Source organism: Nilaparvata lugens, chromosome X (genome assembly GCF_014356525.2).
Source record: "Nilaparvata lugens isolate BPH chromosome X, ASM1435652v1, whole genome shotgun sequence".
Lineage (NCBI taxonomy): Eukaryota > Metazoa > Arthropoda > Insecta > Hemiptera > Delphacidae > Nilaparvata > Nilaparvata lugens.
The window spans coordinates 10,895,938-10,914,433 of record NC_052518.1 but is presented as its reverse complement, the minus strand read 5'-3'; the positions used below and the strand labels follow the sequence as shown (position 1 = coordinate 10,914,433).

General features: G+C 33.7%; 2 protein-coding genes across 2 annotated transcripts in view; one reads left to right on the top strand and one right to left on the bottom strand.

Moving 5' to 3' along the window:
* LOC111046083 (pyruvate dehydrogenase (acetyl-transferring) kinase, mitochondrial) overlaps positions 1-1,796 on the bottom strand; it is a 29,150-nt gene extending 27,354 nt beyond the window's left edge. The window contains exon 1 of the mRNA XM_022331574.2: positions 1,525-1,796. Within this exon, the coding sequence (XP_022187266.2) occupies positions 1,525-1,627 (103 nt within the window). The 5' untranslated portion in view covers positions 1,628-1,796. The remainder of the gene's footprint in view (positions 1-1,524) is intronic.
* Positions 1,797-4,052: 2,256 nt separating this feature from the next.
* LOC111059110 (SOSS complex subunit B homolog) lies at positions 4,053-7,549 on the top strand. The gene is made up of 2 exons (XM_022346730.2): positions 4,053-4,275; positions 5,728-7,549. Exon 2 carries the CDS (start codon positions 5,793-5,795, stop codon positions 6,210-6,212), a length of 420 nt encoding a protein of 139 aa, XP_022202422.2. The 5' UTR covers positions 4,053-4,275; positions 5,728-5,792; the 3' UTR covers positions 6,213-7,549.
* Positions 7,550-18,496: the final 10,947 nt, after the last annotated feature.

Genomic DNA, 18,496 nt, shown 5'->3' with positions numbered 1-18,496 from the left:
ACGGTTGTAGTCTATTGCCGCGCGACTAGTATCGTCGCTTAAGGTCTAAAACTCAAGCGACGACTGTTACGACACAAGCTGCGCTGTATTAATGGCTGTAGGCGACATATATAGACTACAATAATACAGTGATAGACTGCAGCCGTCAATACAGTACGGCTATAACCGCGGGACTGTAGTGAGGTCCACGTTATAATGGCAGTGGGAAAATATAGGAGAATAGCGTTGACGATTCTCTACCTAGCCAATGCCTTCTCTAGGAAATAGCTGATACCGGTATATCTGATGTAATATTTAGTGTTCATTCTTGTTAAAAAAATTAATTATATTTTATTCGTCAAGAAAAAATATTTCTCAATGATTTAATAATTAATTTTTATAATTGAAATTATATTTTTGTCCTAGAATAGAATAGCGTTACCTGCTTTGTCAAGTGATAGACAAGGATAGCAACACCAATGTTAATAAAATACTACCATTATAACGTGGACCTCACTATAGTAGTCGCTTAGTAATTGAACCTTAATTTTCCACCGTCAAATAAGTTTATTTAATATTCTGAAAATTGTTCGCCACATCGATGCAACAAAACATGATGAAAAGTTGAAATTCATGTAAAACGTGCAACTTCCCGCCATTTTCAGTTAGGCCAAAACATTGCATACTTTAAAAGCAATATTTGCAAATTTCGTTTATTATTGACAATTATTTCTATATTAAAATATAATTCTCTTAATATATTGAAATTTCAACAGTCGGGTCCAATCATTCAATGTGTTAAGATGAGTCAACAATGACAACTTCATGATAGGCTAGGTCAATTCAACTGCCGATTGACTCATAAACCAATTCTGATTTTTTACAATAAACATTTATTTGAAAAAAATATTACAGCAACCGAATTATATATAAAATGACGAGGTGATTGCAAAGTTACATAAAAGTAATGAACGGGAAGTTATAGTAAATTATTATGGTTACCTAATAAAAAGGTTAGGTGTGGTATGACTGTCTCTTAACCCTTAATAATTTATATACTTTAAATTTGGATTCAATAATGTATTAAATTCAATCTAGTCCTGGTAAAAAGAGAAGAATTCAAAATGAAAGTTATACTTAGTCTACAAAGTACTTCAAACGCGAGCTTGAATAAGATTCATTTTGAAATTATTTACTTCAAATCACAAGACCCAAGTGAACGACGAAAATTAAATAGCATGATTTATAAGTAGAAGGCATTAAAATGAATATTTCAATACATTTTTTAAATTAATTCATCAATTGAAATAGCTGTCCTTAACCCTAATAATTGTATAAGTCTAAAATGATAAGGCAAGAAAATAAACAAAAACAAACCCAGGGGCATTGTACTATTATCAGGTGTGACAATAGTCATGTTGCCAATAATATCTACATAATAGATTAATACCAGGTTAAATTTATAAACAGTCATGTCAAATAGATTAAGTAGAGCCAAAAACTAGGAAATAGTAAAATGAATAAATACTGAAATTTTAAACTTACCAAAGTCAATGAACTGCTTGATTGACATCGGAGTCGGGTTGAATTGAGAATAAAAATCCAACATTTTTGGAATTTTATTAAACAAAAACGGTACAAGCTTCATGATTAATATTGATGGTTATAGAAGCTATGTAAACGAAACAACGTCTTCCAGTTCAGATAAAGTAATTAACTAGGATAGTATCATTGAAATAAACATAACGACCTTGCTCTATTCCTAGTAAGTGGTTAGTGGTTAGGGTTACCGGCCATTTTGTCCTCGAGCTGAGTTCATTTTCATTGTTGGCTTCGGTCGATCTAATAGACCTTTGGTCGACCTAATGGTAAATAATGAATTTGGAATGTTTAAAAAGATGGCTAAAACCTTTGAGGGTACACATGGAACGATGCCAGAGCTCTAGTGAGTGTTTCGTAAACTACATAACTTTGAATTATTTATGTTCTAACATTGTTATTTTAGCAGCAAATGTGTTTATTTATGATAAATAGATCATTTGTTATTTCTTATTTATTTAGTGAGTTATAATAATGTATTAGCAATGAAAGAGCTGTGTCAAAATAGTATTATTTTCAATCTCAATTTAAGCTATAGCAGTATGATAACATTTATACATTTATAACATTTAACATGTATATTTCAATGTCCATAAGAGTGATACTGTTTGATACGTTTATTGAAAGAGAATCAAATTTTACTTCAATGAAGATGATTTGTTTTGATCGACTAGGGTCTAATAAAGATAATGATGATTGTACTTTTAGATGATGTAATGATATAGGTAGCTTGTACTTGCTTTGGCAGTACATAATACTAAAATTGGAATCTGGAATGATACAGAAAAGATTAGCGTTTTTGCCTCCTGTGGGTTAGGGGAGCTTTGAGTCGAACATGTACTCAAGAATGTGTTGAAAACCAGAATTCACCCACAGTATCCCTTCTCGTCGTATGAGGTGACTAAAAGGGACTCCAAGGCAACTCCAGAAGTTGCCTTGCCTTCAAAGCCACGAGATCTGCACCATCAGGGCAGTTTTGGAGGGGCAAAAAGAAAAACCAAAGAGACCAGAGATGGGTGAAAATCCAGGCACAAATGTCGGTCAAGAGGCTGAGTCGATGATGACCGGGTGCCCTAGAGGCAATTTAGTGACTCCTCCTTCAGCGGAAGGACCTACAAAAAAGCCAGGAGTGGAACTCATGTTGGTCACGAGTCTGTGGGAGGAGAGGCCAAAATTCACCATTGCTCAAAGAAGGGTGGCCATTCAGGCAAAACTTCTTGGGAGAGGTGAGGCTTTTGACCTGCAGAGTTTCGGAGGGGCAAAAAGAAAAACCCAAGAGACCAGAGATGTGAAAAACTCCAGGCACAAATGTCGGTCAAGAGGCTGAGTCGAGGGTGGCTGGTTGCCGGGTGCCCTAGTTTGGCGTCCCCTCTCTCAGTGAAGGACCTACAAATAGGCCAGGAGTGTAACTCACATAGCTCACGAGTTTGTGGGTGGACAGACCAAACCTCGTCACTGCTCAAAGAAGGGCGGCCATTTAGGCAAAACGTCTCAGAAGAGGTGAGGCTTTTGACCCTGCGAAGTTTTGGAGGGACAAAAAGGAAAACCCAAGAGACCAGAGATGGGTGAAACTCCAGGCACAAATGAGGGTCAAGAGGCTGAGTCAAGGGTGGCCAGGCACCCTAGAGGCAACTTGGCAGCCCCTTCCGCTGAGGAAGGGGAAGGACCTCAGCGGAAGGACCTTCAAAGAAGACCAGGAGTGGAACTCATGTAGGTCACAAGGACTAATCAGTCTAAAGACACTGCCAAGCATATCACACTGAATTGCGACAAGCAACCAGGTGATGAATGGGATGTTAGCATAGGAAAAAACTTCTGGTTCTTGTAAAGGATGCAGGAATCCAGTAATGTATTGTAAAACCAACACACATGGGCTGTTCCTGGGAAACAAACAGCTCCTAATAGGGTTTATAGTATAGAAAAATACATCCTAGTATCAAGTAATAGTTTTTCGGCAATACTGCTGCATGAACAATCAGAATATTATATCAAGTCAGAGAGTTTCGATTATTAAATGCTTTTATCAAGCTTTATCGCATGAACCCATGTTCTAATACTATAATATTAGTATAGTAGTCAGTAGTGCGGTATTGTTTTACTAATAAAATGCATTTCAGTAGGCTTATACTTTCAGGTTGGTGTGATTTTTCTAGGTGAACTTATCATTGATGCAGCTAGATTAATTATGATCCCAAGTTAGCACATTTTTAATAAATCACTATTATTATAAAGCATTCAAATTCATAGTTATACAGATTTTGAATTTGCCGGTTATTAAATACTTTTGAATTTGCCGGTAAAATCTTGCTTCATATTCAAGGACCAACTTGATTATAGTATTATAAAAATATTCAAATGATGAGAATTGTTTATATGAATCATAAATAATATAGAAAAATTTTAATTTTCTAATATTACCGACAAACTGGAAATTACAAAACAAAATCAAGTCGGTCATGAAGTTAACATTCCTTGTTCAGCTTGAAGTCGGCCAACTTGTCAACATTCTAAATTTATTGTCTACCCGATGGTAATATATTAAGCATAACCAAACTTTTATTGATTATGAAGTATTGACTGTGTGGTCTTTTTAAATTTCTAGCTTTTATTCTGAATATTAATAATAATAATTTGAAAAATTCTTTCCATATTCTTAAAAAATAAGGTTGTTGGGAGATAAATTTCCTCAGACGCTAGGTAAGTCAAAACTAACCTCAAATTAAAAAGTTAGTTCGCTCTCAAAGAAATAATTAGCATTAATTAGGCTTGATAACAGTGATATCGCAGTTAAAACTGGTTGTCTGTGGTGATATTGAATTATATTTTAGTTTCAAATTAATACTGAGCAGCCGTAATACTAGGTACGCTTCAAATGTCGGTGTTAGCACAAGATCTTCTACAAATAAAACCTCTATATTTCACGTATTTTATTTCGTAACTTTCAACTTATTGCATCCAGACTTTTTCCAATGCTGCGTCTCTTTCAATTTTCAAAAAACACCTCAAAAATTGGCTATTTGGACGAAGAGTTTGCCGTCTCCTTATCGTTGGGAGGTCGGTCCCGTTGACTTGCCCTCCTTATCTCTCTCCGTCTGGTGCTCGGGACATGCTGTATAATACACACTCTATCATTTAGTGATACTATTTCTCTACTTCAAAGAATTTGATTATTAGTTCGCCGCTTCTTTAAAATTACTGCTTCATCAATCTTATCTTTATTTTTCAGCCTTTTTTCTAATTGATGATTGTAATAGGTACTCAAGATTCGAAACTTTCAATGTTTTTTCTATAACACTCAATAATAAACTTGGCTCGAGCTTACGCACAGGCAGTATATTATGTTGCCTATGTAAGCTTTTCCCTTTATTATTTACAGTACAGTATTAAACGTTTAAGTTTTATATTATTTAGGGCCGTTTGCACAGTCAAAGCTTAAACTGAATTTAATCAGCTGTTGGCTTAAACTCGAAATGAACCACATTATAACAAACGATACTTGATACGGATTTAATCTAGTTTAAAATGAAATTCAGTTTAAACTGTCACTGTGCAAACGGCCCTAAGTACCCATGTTTCGCATCAGAAAGTCTTTGTAGTGGGTAGCCTATAATCAATTTTGTCCAATAAAAGTACTGCTTAAGAAATTTCAATTTGAAAATCTTTAAATTACCGTATATGATTACTTACAGCTTTAGAGCCACACTATATTAAGTGTTTTATCAGGCGCCAACCCAATCAGCCAATCGGAGAGCTTCCTGCTCTGCCGACTCTAGAAAACTGTCTGAAAACGCTTGAAAAAACGCTTAGTATGGTATGGCCCTTAAATTCTCTCATTTCTTAATATCATACTCACGTCGTTACCCTAACAACAAAAATCACAAATTTTAAAACCATATAAATTATTGAATAAAAAAATGACTTAGAATCTTGATAAATATCTGGAATAAAAATCATGCCTGAATAAATGAATGTATCATATTGATCATCCCAACACATATTATTAGGCTATAGAGAGGTTACATAATTAGGATTAAATTTATTATCAGCAACGTCTCTGTAATTCTAAATAAACTCCTTTTTATGAACAAATAAATATTATTTGATAATGATTGGCATTCAGAGAAATTATTATTTTCATTATTTTTACAGGTGTAATTATTTTTCAATGGCGTGATCTTTGCGACTTGTATTGGATGTTCTAAGTGGGAGAAACAATGGAGCCGATGTACATAAAAGACATACGACCCGACTCTAAAAACATGAATCTGACCTTCATAGTTTTGGAAGTGGGAAATCCGACTTTATTGAAGGACAACCGGGAAGTGCGGACGTTGAAGGTGGCCGACGCGACCGCCTGCATCAATTTGTCGGTTTGGGATGAGCCTGGTAGGTTATTGATGCCAGGAGACATAGTGCGCATGACCAAAGGCTACGCGGCCGTTTGGCGCACATGTCTCACACTTTACGCCAGCAAAAACGGCGACTTGGACAAAATCGGCGAGTTCTGTATGGTGTTCAACGAACAGCTCAACATGAGCGAACCTAACCCTAACTTGGCAGGAGTGTCAGGGGGGGCTAGTGGAACCGGTGGCAACGGCGGGAATGGGGCTGGGGGAGGCGACCCCCACTTCTAACCCCCAGCTCTGCCCCGGCAGCGACAGTAACCTCGCAGCAGTCTTCACAAAATCAATCCAGCACAGGTAAGAGCAGTGGCAGCCGGTACAGTAACGAGCCGCCACAGCTGGTCCCTCAGGTGCCTCTGTCGTCCGTCAACAAGTCAAAATCGGCATCTAGGAGTGATAGTAGTGGAGCGGGGGGAGGGGGAAGGTCTGGACAACGTAACTCGTCAACAGTGCGGTCAGAGAGACGTTAATCATTTCACTCTAGGTGAAAGTGTGTTACTCTTCACATCAAACTGACTGTCAGCATTGGTTGCATGCAAAGCATTGATGTTTTTTTTATGATCGCATTTTTAAGAACGCTGCACACTGAAACAAATTGGCAACAAACTACTGCTATTTGTTGAAACTCAGTTGACAACTCTGGTGTAAACGCAGCTCAACTGTAAATGAAACAACCTGATTATTGAGTAACTTGAGTTTAATGCAAAAAAGCTCTATAACAGCTATGAATTTTCCATTCAGTAATAAGACGTAAAAACTAGATAATTGAAAACCAACTTATTTATTTATTTATTTATTTATGGAGACAACAGGTTACCCCTAATGTGTCTCCTTCACAAATACAACAATACAAGATTAACAATGAGCAATGTAACTTACAATTCCAATAATGTTAAAAGAAAAAAATATATAGAAATACAAGAGAAGGAAAAAAATATATGTATACAAGAAAATTATCATAAAACTGAATATAGAAATGAAAAGATTCTTAAATTAAAATAAAAAATGTTTCAAAGAATGGATAAAACTAACAAATGAATGTCAGAGGACTGATACCTGCCAATGAAGCAACAAAATGAGTAAGAAGTACACAGTGCAATAGATACAAACTTATATAGGCTTATTACGATTTAGTGCAGAATGGTCATCACTCTTTTAAGCCTCTACACATTAAATAACCATGATATTATGTTTTTTATACATCAAAGCACATTAAAAATTATCATCTTTGGCAAACTCAATGCAATGTCTTAATTTCTAGTATTACTTTATACTTCATTTTTTGTATACTTAAATTGAAAAAAATAAACAAAATATTCACAAAAAAATCTACTATGAGGAAAGTTTTTTAGTTAATATTATATTAACTAAATTATAGTTAACTAGAAAATATATTAAATTTATTCATGATGTTAGAAGCTCAGTTCCTATTGTTAGATTCAGAATGAAAACTAGGTATACTGGGAAACTAGATGGCTTTTGATGTTCACACTTTCTATCTGTCTATATACATTCTGTAATATGTTCTGGTGTCTGAAAGAGAATAAACGAACAAATTATTGATTGAATGTTGAATAATTTTTGAAAGAATGATAAAAAATAAGTTGATGAAATTTAAAAATAATATTTACATTTTTTGAGGTGAGTGAAAGGTAGGAGTGGTAGAATTAATATTATGTAATATTTTACTTGCTGTACAGTTCACTTACCATAAGACCCAATTAACACAAAATAGAGACTTGGCACCACATATGTTCTTGGACCATATGTCTATACAGGAGTGAAAAGTCTGTGCCATTCGCCACTCCTGTATCATTTGGGCCTCGAAAGTCACGGACGAGTTTCGAACAATTATGTCTATCTTCGGTGTTCTGCACTAAGATGATTTACTTGAATCAAGTTAGGTAGATTGAGGTACAAGTTGGTGAGAGGTGGGAGTAGGTATGGGTGAGGGTGAAGTAGGTGGATTTTAGGGGAGTCAGTGATGAAAATGGTTGAGAGGGTGTTTGAATTGAAATTGAGTTCACAGTCAACGATCAACTCAATTCCAAATCACACACCCTCATCACTGACAACTGTATTGACTAGTCAATATAACTAAGTGTGTTTATCATTTTTGTCATCTGCAACTCATGGAAGTGTGTTTTAATCATAGTTCTTGGCTCAGTGGCTAGCATGATATCATAAAAAATCAAACATAACTTCATAACATTATAATTGTTTTTCTATTGATTTATACAATAAGTACATCATTAGAATGATAGTGAGAGAAAAAATAAGATAACCTTGTGCTATTCCTCTCCCAAATTTAGATAAGGTTACATATAGTCCGAAGTAGGTTAATTCTTGTCGTTGGTCATACATATATATATATATATATATATATATATATTATATATATATATTCTTTATTGATTCATACAATAAGTACATCATCAAAATGATAGGGAGAGAAAAATAAGGTAACCTTGTGCTATTCCTCTCAAATTTAGATAAGGTTACACATAATCCGAAATAGGTTAAATCTTGTAGCCTACTTGTTCACAAAATTTTCAGTCCTTAATTATTTTCATAAAGTAGATTTTTAAATGTAGATGCTTCAAAACCAAACATAGAAGAGATATTTCATTATTATCACTTGATAATAACGTTTATCATTATTATAAGAGCTTGAAATAATCGTAACTATTTCATAAATTACATTTTAAAGAAAATTTGTTCACAACATCCACCTAATAAACATCAAACAGCACCCAAAGATCAAACAGCTTCAAATTTTGTACACATATTCTTTGAACCTTTTCACAGATCAAGTTCGTTGGACAACATAATTAACTCACACTTTCATTCTTTTTCAGGATATAACAAAATAACATTGAAGGTGCATTTTAAAAGAAATGTGTTGTGATTTATCATTTATTCATTTTGATTATTAATCACGAGCAATTTCGACAATTTTTTCATTAATTTATAACAGCTGATGCTATTTTCTTGACTGTCCTTCATGCGTTGACACATGTTCTATGCTGATTAATATTCTGTAGCTTGGTGCAAGAACTACCTATGTCAAAATATCAACTTTCTCACAAATCAGCGTGAAAGTTCACCGTGTATTTTCGAACTACGGCATTTCGATACAGAAATGCAAGTGCTAGAAGTGCAGAAATCGACATTGGTAGTTCTGGCACGAAGTATGAATGACAATCTAAAAACATATGTCTTCAATGGTAGTTTTCGCATTCAGAGTGGAATAACTAAAGACAAATAGTTATGACATTAATCATGACATTGCTAGTATAAATTTTTATAACGTTTTATTGCTTTGAGATAGGACATTGGCACTTCTGGAACTGAAAATAATCGATAGTCGACATTGGTAGTTCTGGCACGAAGTGTTTTCGCATTCAGAGGGGAATAACTAAAGACAAATAGTTATGACATTAATCATGACATTGTTAGTATAAATTTTTATAACGTTTTATTGCTTTGAGATAGGACATTGGCACTTCTGGAACTGAAAATAATCTATATTACTAGTGTATTAATTAATTTTAATACACACAAACGCAATTTAGTGCAAATTTTAAAGCTCAACTCACACTTACGCGACTCAGGTCGAGAAGAGACTCGACTCTAGTCCAGAGCATGTGTTTCCAAATGGTGACGTCGCGGAGACTAGAATCGACTGGTCTGAGTGACACCATTTGAAAACACATGCTCTCGACTAGAGTCGAGTCTCTTCTCGACCTGAGTCGCGTAAGTGTGAGTTGAGCTTTAAAATTTGCACTAAATTGCGTTTGTGTGTGTAAACCAGCAATGGTGGCTGTTTTACTAAGGAAACCACGTCACGCTATCCTCCTTGTTATTAGCTCTCCATCTCACTCCAAAATAGTATGCCCCTGCATGCCAATTCGGAAGTTTTAACAGAGTGTCAATTTTTTCAGGTTTTGCAAAAATTATTGTTGGGGAAGTAGTAGTCGTCACTTCTATTTACGACTGGGTGGGCCTCTATGTTGTGGCGTCTGTCCAAAGAACCTGTACTTTTTTCGATTTGAGATAAATTGAATCTTATGGACCCTATTCAACCTGACATTTGCCGCTTGCGTTATATGGTAATGTTAATTAGAAAAACAAATAGGGGATTTCTCTTACTTCCAAATTACTTGAACACTTACCTTCGATCTTGTTATGGTGAATTGAGCATCTCCACTAGATGCACCGCCAACTCTTTCACGATGGAACTCAGTCAGGATATTCTTTCACTTACATATACAATCACTTCGCTTATATGGGCTACTTGATTAAAATAAAAACTTTAAGTACCCTTTTATTAAAAACTTTTAAATATTTTAACGACTAGTTTCAACCATAGGTCATTTTCAACTTGAAAACTAGTCGAAACTAGTCGTTAAAATATTTAAATGTTTTTAATAAACGACTAGTTTCGACCATAGGTCATTTTTAACTTGAAAACTAGTCGTTAAAATATTTAAAAGTTTTTAATAAAAGGGTACTAAAAGTTTTTATATTGTTTTTATTCTTTCACTTTATTCTATAAAGAAGAATAATTGAAGTTGTTAGTCCATTGGTTTCTATTAATTGTTCCCAATGGTGCAATAAATTCCTTAGCGACGACTCTGGCCACGCAGAGGAATCTAGTCGTCGTCCCTAAGGAATTGCACCCTAAGGCCGCGGCTCCACTGGCTGTAGAGTATCGCGCTGTAGTGTGGCTGACTGGCTGTCAAGTCAGAGATAAAAATTAGACGGTAGCAAACAAACGTAGATCGCTCCACTAGCGACAGTCTGCAGCGCATCAGCGCCCACCATGTAGTGCCGCAGAAAGTAGTGTCGCGCGAAAGGTGCAATTCCGTAGAGGCGTGTCAAGACGCCCAGCTTTTATCAGACGTGTCGGGACGCGCGCGGCATCTCGAGGCAAGTCTTTACAGCCGTCATGGCTAGAGCACATTATCAAATCAAATTTATTCACTCGAAATTCATACAAAATATCAAAAAAAGTATAACACGACAATAAGTTACAAATGAACAAGATACTACTCACAAAAAGTACAGTATGTTACTGGACTTTGATTATTATTTAACGAAAATCCTAAATAAATGTATATCACCCCGGAGACTCCTGCTACTGCAGACATTGACAACAGGGTTAACAGCTAGATGGAAATTCGATGAGAACTACTATCCAAAAATTAGTTGCCAGCCCGGGAATCGAACCCGGTACCTCCCAATTGCTAGTCAGGAATGCTTAACCTTACACCAAACTGACAATCAGACAGAGATTGTCTGACAGAGATCTGTCTGATTGTCAGTTTGGTGTAAGGTTAAGCATTCCTGACTAGCAATTGGGAGGTACCGGGTTCGATTCCCGGGCTGGCAACTAATTTTTGGATAGTAGTTCTCATCGAATTTTCATCTAGCTGTTAACCCTGTTGTCAATGTCTGCAATAGCAGGAGTCTCCGGGGTGATATACAGCATTTATTTAGGATTTTCGTTAAATAATAATCATATATAAATTAGCATTTGAATAAATGCATTCTCTATTTAATTCCATCTGTTACTGGACTTTGTCCGCGAATAGGAGTCAGATCCAAAGTGTTATAAGTAAGATTATTTAATTTATAACTTGATATAGTTGAAGATTTAGGAGTTGGGAAGAAGAAATATTTAGAAATTTGAGAATGATGTAATGAAGATGATTGAGTGCAAGCTCGCACATACATACAAAACAAGGATTTTTTGTATCATTTGCCATTATAAATTTCACCCATTTGTAGAAAAAGAGCGGTAAGTGCCTATCAATCTACAGAGAAATAATATAACTAAAATATCAATCAATTCCAAAGTGTAGTAAAAATAAAAGAGCATAAATGGAAATATTACAATAGATTGAGAATAATTCAACCGAATGACAGTTATTAGTGAGATCGTCGAGACAAAAACGTATTACACTGCAAAAATTGATCGAATATTAATTTAGTAATTGATTCAAGGTTGATTATATCAGTGGATATATATTGAAGCTTATCAACTTGAAACCTTAAAGAAGCTTTCCACCTCAACTGGTGAATGAAGCAAGCTACAAGTAGGTGGCGTTGCAATACATGTAAGAGTTCTAAGAATAATAATTTAATAAATATGCCAGACAACCCGGTATCATTAAGTAGAGAATTGATCGCTGAACTAAAAAAGGAAATAAGAGATGCAATAAGTGAAGAAATGAAAGAGATAAGAGCTGAGATTAAAAAAACAAATGAAAACGTTTCTGACCTAAGAAACTCGGTGGATTTTTTCTCTAATAAAATCGATGAATATAATGTAATGATTGAAAAGTATAAGGTGGATCACTCTAATTTGGAAAAGGAAAACCAAGTATTGAAAACAAAATTGTTCGTGCTGGAAAAAGACCTAACAGAGCTCCAGCAATATGGAAGAATGAAAAACCTGGAAATTCATGGAATACCGGTAACAAATAATGAGAATATTGAAAAAATAATCGAAGAAACGGCAAGAGTCCTAAAAATAAATAATCTGGGAAGGAAATCTGGGAATTGAGGCTGCTCATAGAATTCCTGTCAGAGATAGGAGAAAGGTGCCTCCTATTATTGTTGCTTTCGCGTCAAGAAAAACCAGAGACAATTGGATAACAAACTATAAAGCATACCAAAAAGAAATGAGACAAAACAACAGTAATGGATTGCGGAGCACTCACATTGATAAAAAATTTGAAGACGGACCGGTATTTGTAAACGAAAATCTGACACCTCACACAAGACACCTATTCAACGAAACTAAGATGGAGGCAAAGAAGAACAACTATAAATTCAACTGGATAAGGAATGGGAAGATATTTGTCAAGAAGGATGAAGCTTCACGAGCGATTCGGATATACGACACCCACACACTGAAGGAGTTAACATCAACCGACAACAATGACGGATCGGAGGACAAGCAGCAGGAACAACATACATAGGAAACGGAGGAAAATAGTGGTATCTTTCAAGATATATGACAAATAATAATTATAGTTTCGATGATCTTATAGATTTAGAATGTTACAATACGGCTGAGATTGATACGGTAATATATTAAATTTTCACCCCAATCAGTTTGAGAATGAGTTATCCAATGATTTTTTTGATATTATTCATATGAATATTCGGAGTATAGGAAGAAATTTTGATGAATTCGTCTATATGTTACATAATTGTAAAGTGAGTTATGATATCATAGTATTATCAGAAACTTGGATAAGTGATAATGGGTTTTTTGACTATAGTTTGGATGGATTTACTGCAATAAGCAAACCAGGGCAACTGAATAACAGTAATGGTATATGCGTTTTTATAAAGAATAATATAGAATTTAACGAAGTCACTGGGGTAAACAAAGAAGCGGATACTCTTACAATAAAATTAAAAATGAATGGTTCAATAATAATTTGATTGCCGTATATAGGTCTCCTGCCGCTGACATTGGTGGTTTCTTATCTGATCTTGATATACAACTGAGAGATATTAACAGAATGGAAAAAATTATCTTGGTGGGCGACTTGAATATAGATCTATTGCAAAACAGTAGAATATCAAATGAATATATAAGTTTGATGCAGATAAACGGTCTCAAGTCATTTATTAACAAGCCAACAAGAGTAATGAATAATACGAAAACCTGTATCGATCATATATTTTATAGAAGTGCAAAAATTAGTGAAGAAAACATTCTAGGAGTAATTCAAAAGACTTCTATAACTGATCACTATTGTACAACTTTTCACATTAGAATAGAAAAACAGGCATCTGAAAAATCGAATAACTCCAATAATTTCATTGAAAAAATAAATTTTGACAAACTCTTGGATTTTTTAAAAAAAGAAACCTGGATAGATGAGATTTCAGAATTGGATAACTCTACTAACTTAGATAATATAGTTGACCGTTTCGTAAATAAGTTGTTATCTTATATAAAATTATCAACTAGTCAAATAGAATTAAAAAGGAGGAATAGACCCCTAAAAGAATGGATAAGCTCAGGCCTGGTAAATTGTATAAGAACAAGAGACAAAATGCATAATGCCTTGAAAAAACAACCTTTTAATGTCACATTGAAAGAGAGGTATAGAGCCTATAGAAACTTATTAAATCAGCTAAATTCGAATTCTATAAAAACAAACTGAAATCATGTGAAGGAAACAATAAAAAGGTATGGAACTGCATCCAGGAAATTTTAGACACTAAACGTCATAAGCTCCCCCCTGATATTGATCCTGAATTATTAAATAATTATTTCTCACAGGTGGGAAAGACATATGCAGAAAAACTATTTGAAGAAAATGAAAATTTTCCTCAAGAAACTGGTAATAATTCTAACTTTCGATTTCTGAATTCATTTTTCATACGTCCCACAAATTATGATGAAGTTATAAATCAGATAAATAGTTTAAAAAATAGTGCTGCTCCTGGTTTCGATAATTTAAGTAGCGTTTGTCTTAAAAGAATAGCCCACTTCATAGCTCTACCTCTAACTTTAATCTTCAATAAATGTATGGAAACAGGGCATTTCCCAAGTCATTTTAAAATTGCCAACATAATTCCATTACACAAGTCAGGAGATAAAACAAACCCAACCAATTATCGTCCAATTAGCCTTATAAGTAATATATCCAAAGTTTTTGAAAAAATTATAAAACAACAGGTTGTTCCATACTTGAATAAATTCAATTTAATAAACAAATATCAATATGGTTTTCAAGAAAATAAATGCACTGAGGATGCCATGGCTGAACTTGTAAATATAATAACAAATAACTATAAGTCAAATAAAAAAACTTTAGCTGTATTCCTGGACCTGGCTAAGGCGTATGACACCATCCCTCATTCAAACCTGCTTGAGAAACTTGAAGGAAATGGCTTTCGTGGTCCAGTATTAAGACTATTTGCTAGTTATTTGGAAAACAGAACACAAGTGATTAATTTGAATGGAAGGGAGAGTAAAATAGCTTTGTCAGGATTTGGCCTACCTCAAGGAACAGTATTATCCCCGATTCTATTTCTAGCTTACATAGACGATTTATTGAGTCTTCCTATTCAGGGGTGTAGGATATTGTCTTACGCGGATGACACTGTATTAGCTTTTACTGGATCCTCGTGGGACAGTGTTATATCTCTTGCTAACAGTGGACTTTGCAGGGTGAGGTCTTGGCTTGTGAAGAATGTTTTGACATTGAATTATAAAAAAAGTGTTTATATGACATTTTCTCCGAACTCGAGTACACAGCCAACTGACAAAATAGATAATGTAAATGCAGTTAGAGTACATAAAAGGACTTGCTTGAATGACCCCAACAATGATGATATGAGTTGTCCATGTCCTGTGTTAGAGAGGGTAACTGAAACAAAGTATTTAGGTGTCACTTTGGACCCAAATCTAAGATGGAATAAGCATATAGATAAGATGTGTAGCAGGATGAAATTCATGATTCATAAATTCTATAAACTGAGCTTACTAAAAGAGAAATCTTTAAGTAAAATGGTCTATCTTGCATACGCCCAATCAGTTTTTCAGTATGGAATTAGGGTCTGGGGTGGTGCTTTTAATGCTCATTTCAATAAACTAAATATTATTCAAAAGAGTATACTCAAGGCAGCACTAGGAGTGCATAGAAGGTACCCTAGCCAGCAACTTTTTATGGAGTTCGGAGTTCTGTCAGTTAGGCAACTGTATATCAGAAATCTTGTTAAATATATCAGCAACCATATACATCTTTTTACACCTCATTCAACTAATTATAGTTTTAGATCAGTAAATAGATGCTTTGTTCCTCGAACAGATCTAACTATATGCAGAAGACAATTCAACTATACAACAAAAAAGCTTATTAATTTTATGCCAGAACATTTCATTGCAGGAAAACCTACAAAAGCACTTAAATTAAAAATTGAAAGCTGGATAAAGACAGAAGATATTATACCTAAAATATTTTAATTTGATGTACATATACTGTCTTCCTCAGTTCCTCTGAATTTATTATTAGTAGGGCTATACTCCCAGATTAATTTTTCTCTCTCTGAGTTTAAGTTTTATTTTTTGTGTCATGTGTACTGTATTGTATTGTTTTCCTCTTTTTGCTTACAAAAGGAATTGCATATATGCTACAAATGAATTACATTATGTTACTAAATGTTACTATAATTACATATGTACAGTGAATTGTAGATTAATAATTACATGAATCATCTCTTTTTCTTTTGAGTTTTTAAATTATTATGAATTCATTCTAGTTTTTCTACTCTCTTAGTATTTCACTCTTAGTACTTCTTCTTTTCGGATTGAAATTTTATTATTTTTTTTCTAGTTTTTCATACATTCCATATGTTTCTTTTTTCTTTATTATATTTTTTCTATTTTCGACTGAATCTCAAGCCACTAATTATAGCCGACTGATTACTCGTTGCCATCGCTCAAACTATTTAGTTTTGCTGGTAACGCCAATGATAATATTATAATCGATGTTTAAATGGAAAATATTTTAATTTTAAGTTTTTGTAATGTATTGTATATGAAAATTTTTATATTTTTCACATTTGTAAAGTTGTGAGTGTTTTAGTTTTACTTAGAATTGTATTGGAGATTAAGTGTAAGAGAGGCCGGCTGCGCCCTAACTTCGCCCTCCCAGGTTTAATAAAGGCAGCAAATCAATCAATCATCTTCACCTTTCTCGTTTTATTTGTGTTGGGTTTATCTAATATCTTACTATTCCATGTAAATTAGAAACCATTATGGATTTCAGTAAACCTAAACACCACGCTTATTAAGGCTGTGCAAAGGTTAAAAATAAACTTTCTACTGGTGATATTTTTCAAAGTTTTACGATTTGTATATCATCAAGCTATCAAAATGAAAAAGGTTTCTCAGGCACATTTCTTTTCCAATTAATAATTTTTGAGATAAAGGCGCCTAAAGCTTACATTTTTGGGACAGAATATTTCAAGTTCGGTAAGAGATAAATCCATGAGATTTAGAGGATAGATTCTTCATGGTATTGTTAATCTAGTAGCACAAAAATTTTCAATAATTATAGTTTTTTTTGGTCATTTCTGGTAAATTGAATAACATTCTCAAAAATCAATATTTTCAGAGAATTTTTGTTTTATTAGATCAACAATACCATTAAGAATCTATCCTCTAAATCTAATGGATTTATCTTTTACCGAACTTGAAATGTTCTGTCCCAAAAATTTAAACTTTAGGAGCTCATATCTCAAAAAGTAATGATTGGAAAAAAATGTTTTCCTGAGAAACCTTTTTTATTTTGATAGCTTCATGGTATATAAATCGAAAAACTTTGAAAAATATCACCAGTAAAAAGTTTATTTTTAGCCTTTGCACAGCCTTAAGTAACTAAACTTAAACATCTACCCTAATATATCTAAGATTTCCTATACTATAAATAACGCAGTCTACTATCTAACAGTGTGAAGAAGATGTGAAAGTTATTAAATGGCATTGAACATTGGTTTCAATACTTGAAAAGAAACTTTCTCTTTGTGCACATTCCTGGACCCAAAATTCAAACACCATATGTTTGAAAACAAAGAAACTGTTGAAAGTACAAAAAAGATAGCTACATAGGTGGTGAATCAATAAAATTTAATTACTAGATAAGGAAGATCCAACCAAAGAGAGTGCATCAGAAATGTTTCATGAAGAAAGAAAGACTGAAAGTGTCAATTTGGGATGATTACAAAAAGACCATTAGTAAAGGTCAAAACCACTACAGGAAACACATAATGAATGGCTATGTTGGAAGTACAAAGGTACGTGGACGACATCCCACTAGACAACAAGAAAAATTCATTGGAGTGGTGGAGGAACCATGATCATGATGTGTATACCCTAACCTTTCAAATCTGGTGAGAATAAAAATTCAATTTTGTTGCAACCTCAGTGCCATGTGAATGGATATTCTCGAAAACTGGCAATATATATTATCAGAAAGAAGAACAAGGCTTACAACAAATAATAAAGTTCAACAAATTATGCTTTTAAATATGAATTTGAAGTGAGTTGTATTAATAGAAAATGTGTTATGTAACCACAATGTCCCATTTCACTGTTAATTGTACAATCGATTACAATTGTAATTTTTCTAATTGTACAATTATGTTAAAATATTTCATTCATTAGAAAGTTGCATGAGGTTTCTATTACAGAAAGTGGAAAAACTAAAATATTTCTATTTAATAAATAATATTTAAAATATAATTATTATAAATGTATACTGTGTATTCCAGACGTTATTGTGTATTTAATATACTGTCTTATAAATCAATCATTTAAATGTCCCAATTTACTGTTAATTGTAAAAATATTTCATTCGTTAGAAAGTTGTGTTAGGTTTTTATTACAGTACCCAAGTAAAAGAATAACAAAATTATACAGTATTTATTTTCTTCTCTCCCATTATAGTATAGTAATACCAAATAATATATTACCGTAT

What these genes read in the sequence shown, in the direction of transcription:
- LOC111059110 (XM_022346730.2), top strand. Translation starts at nt 5,793, where the DNA reads ATGGAGCCGATGTACATAAAAGACATACGACCCGACTCTAAAAACATG.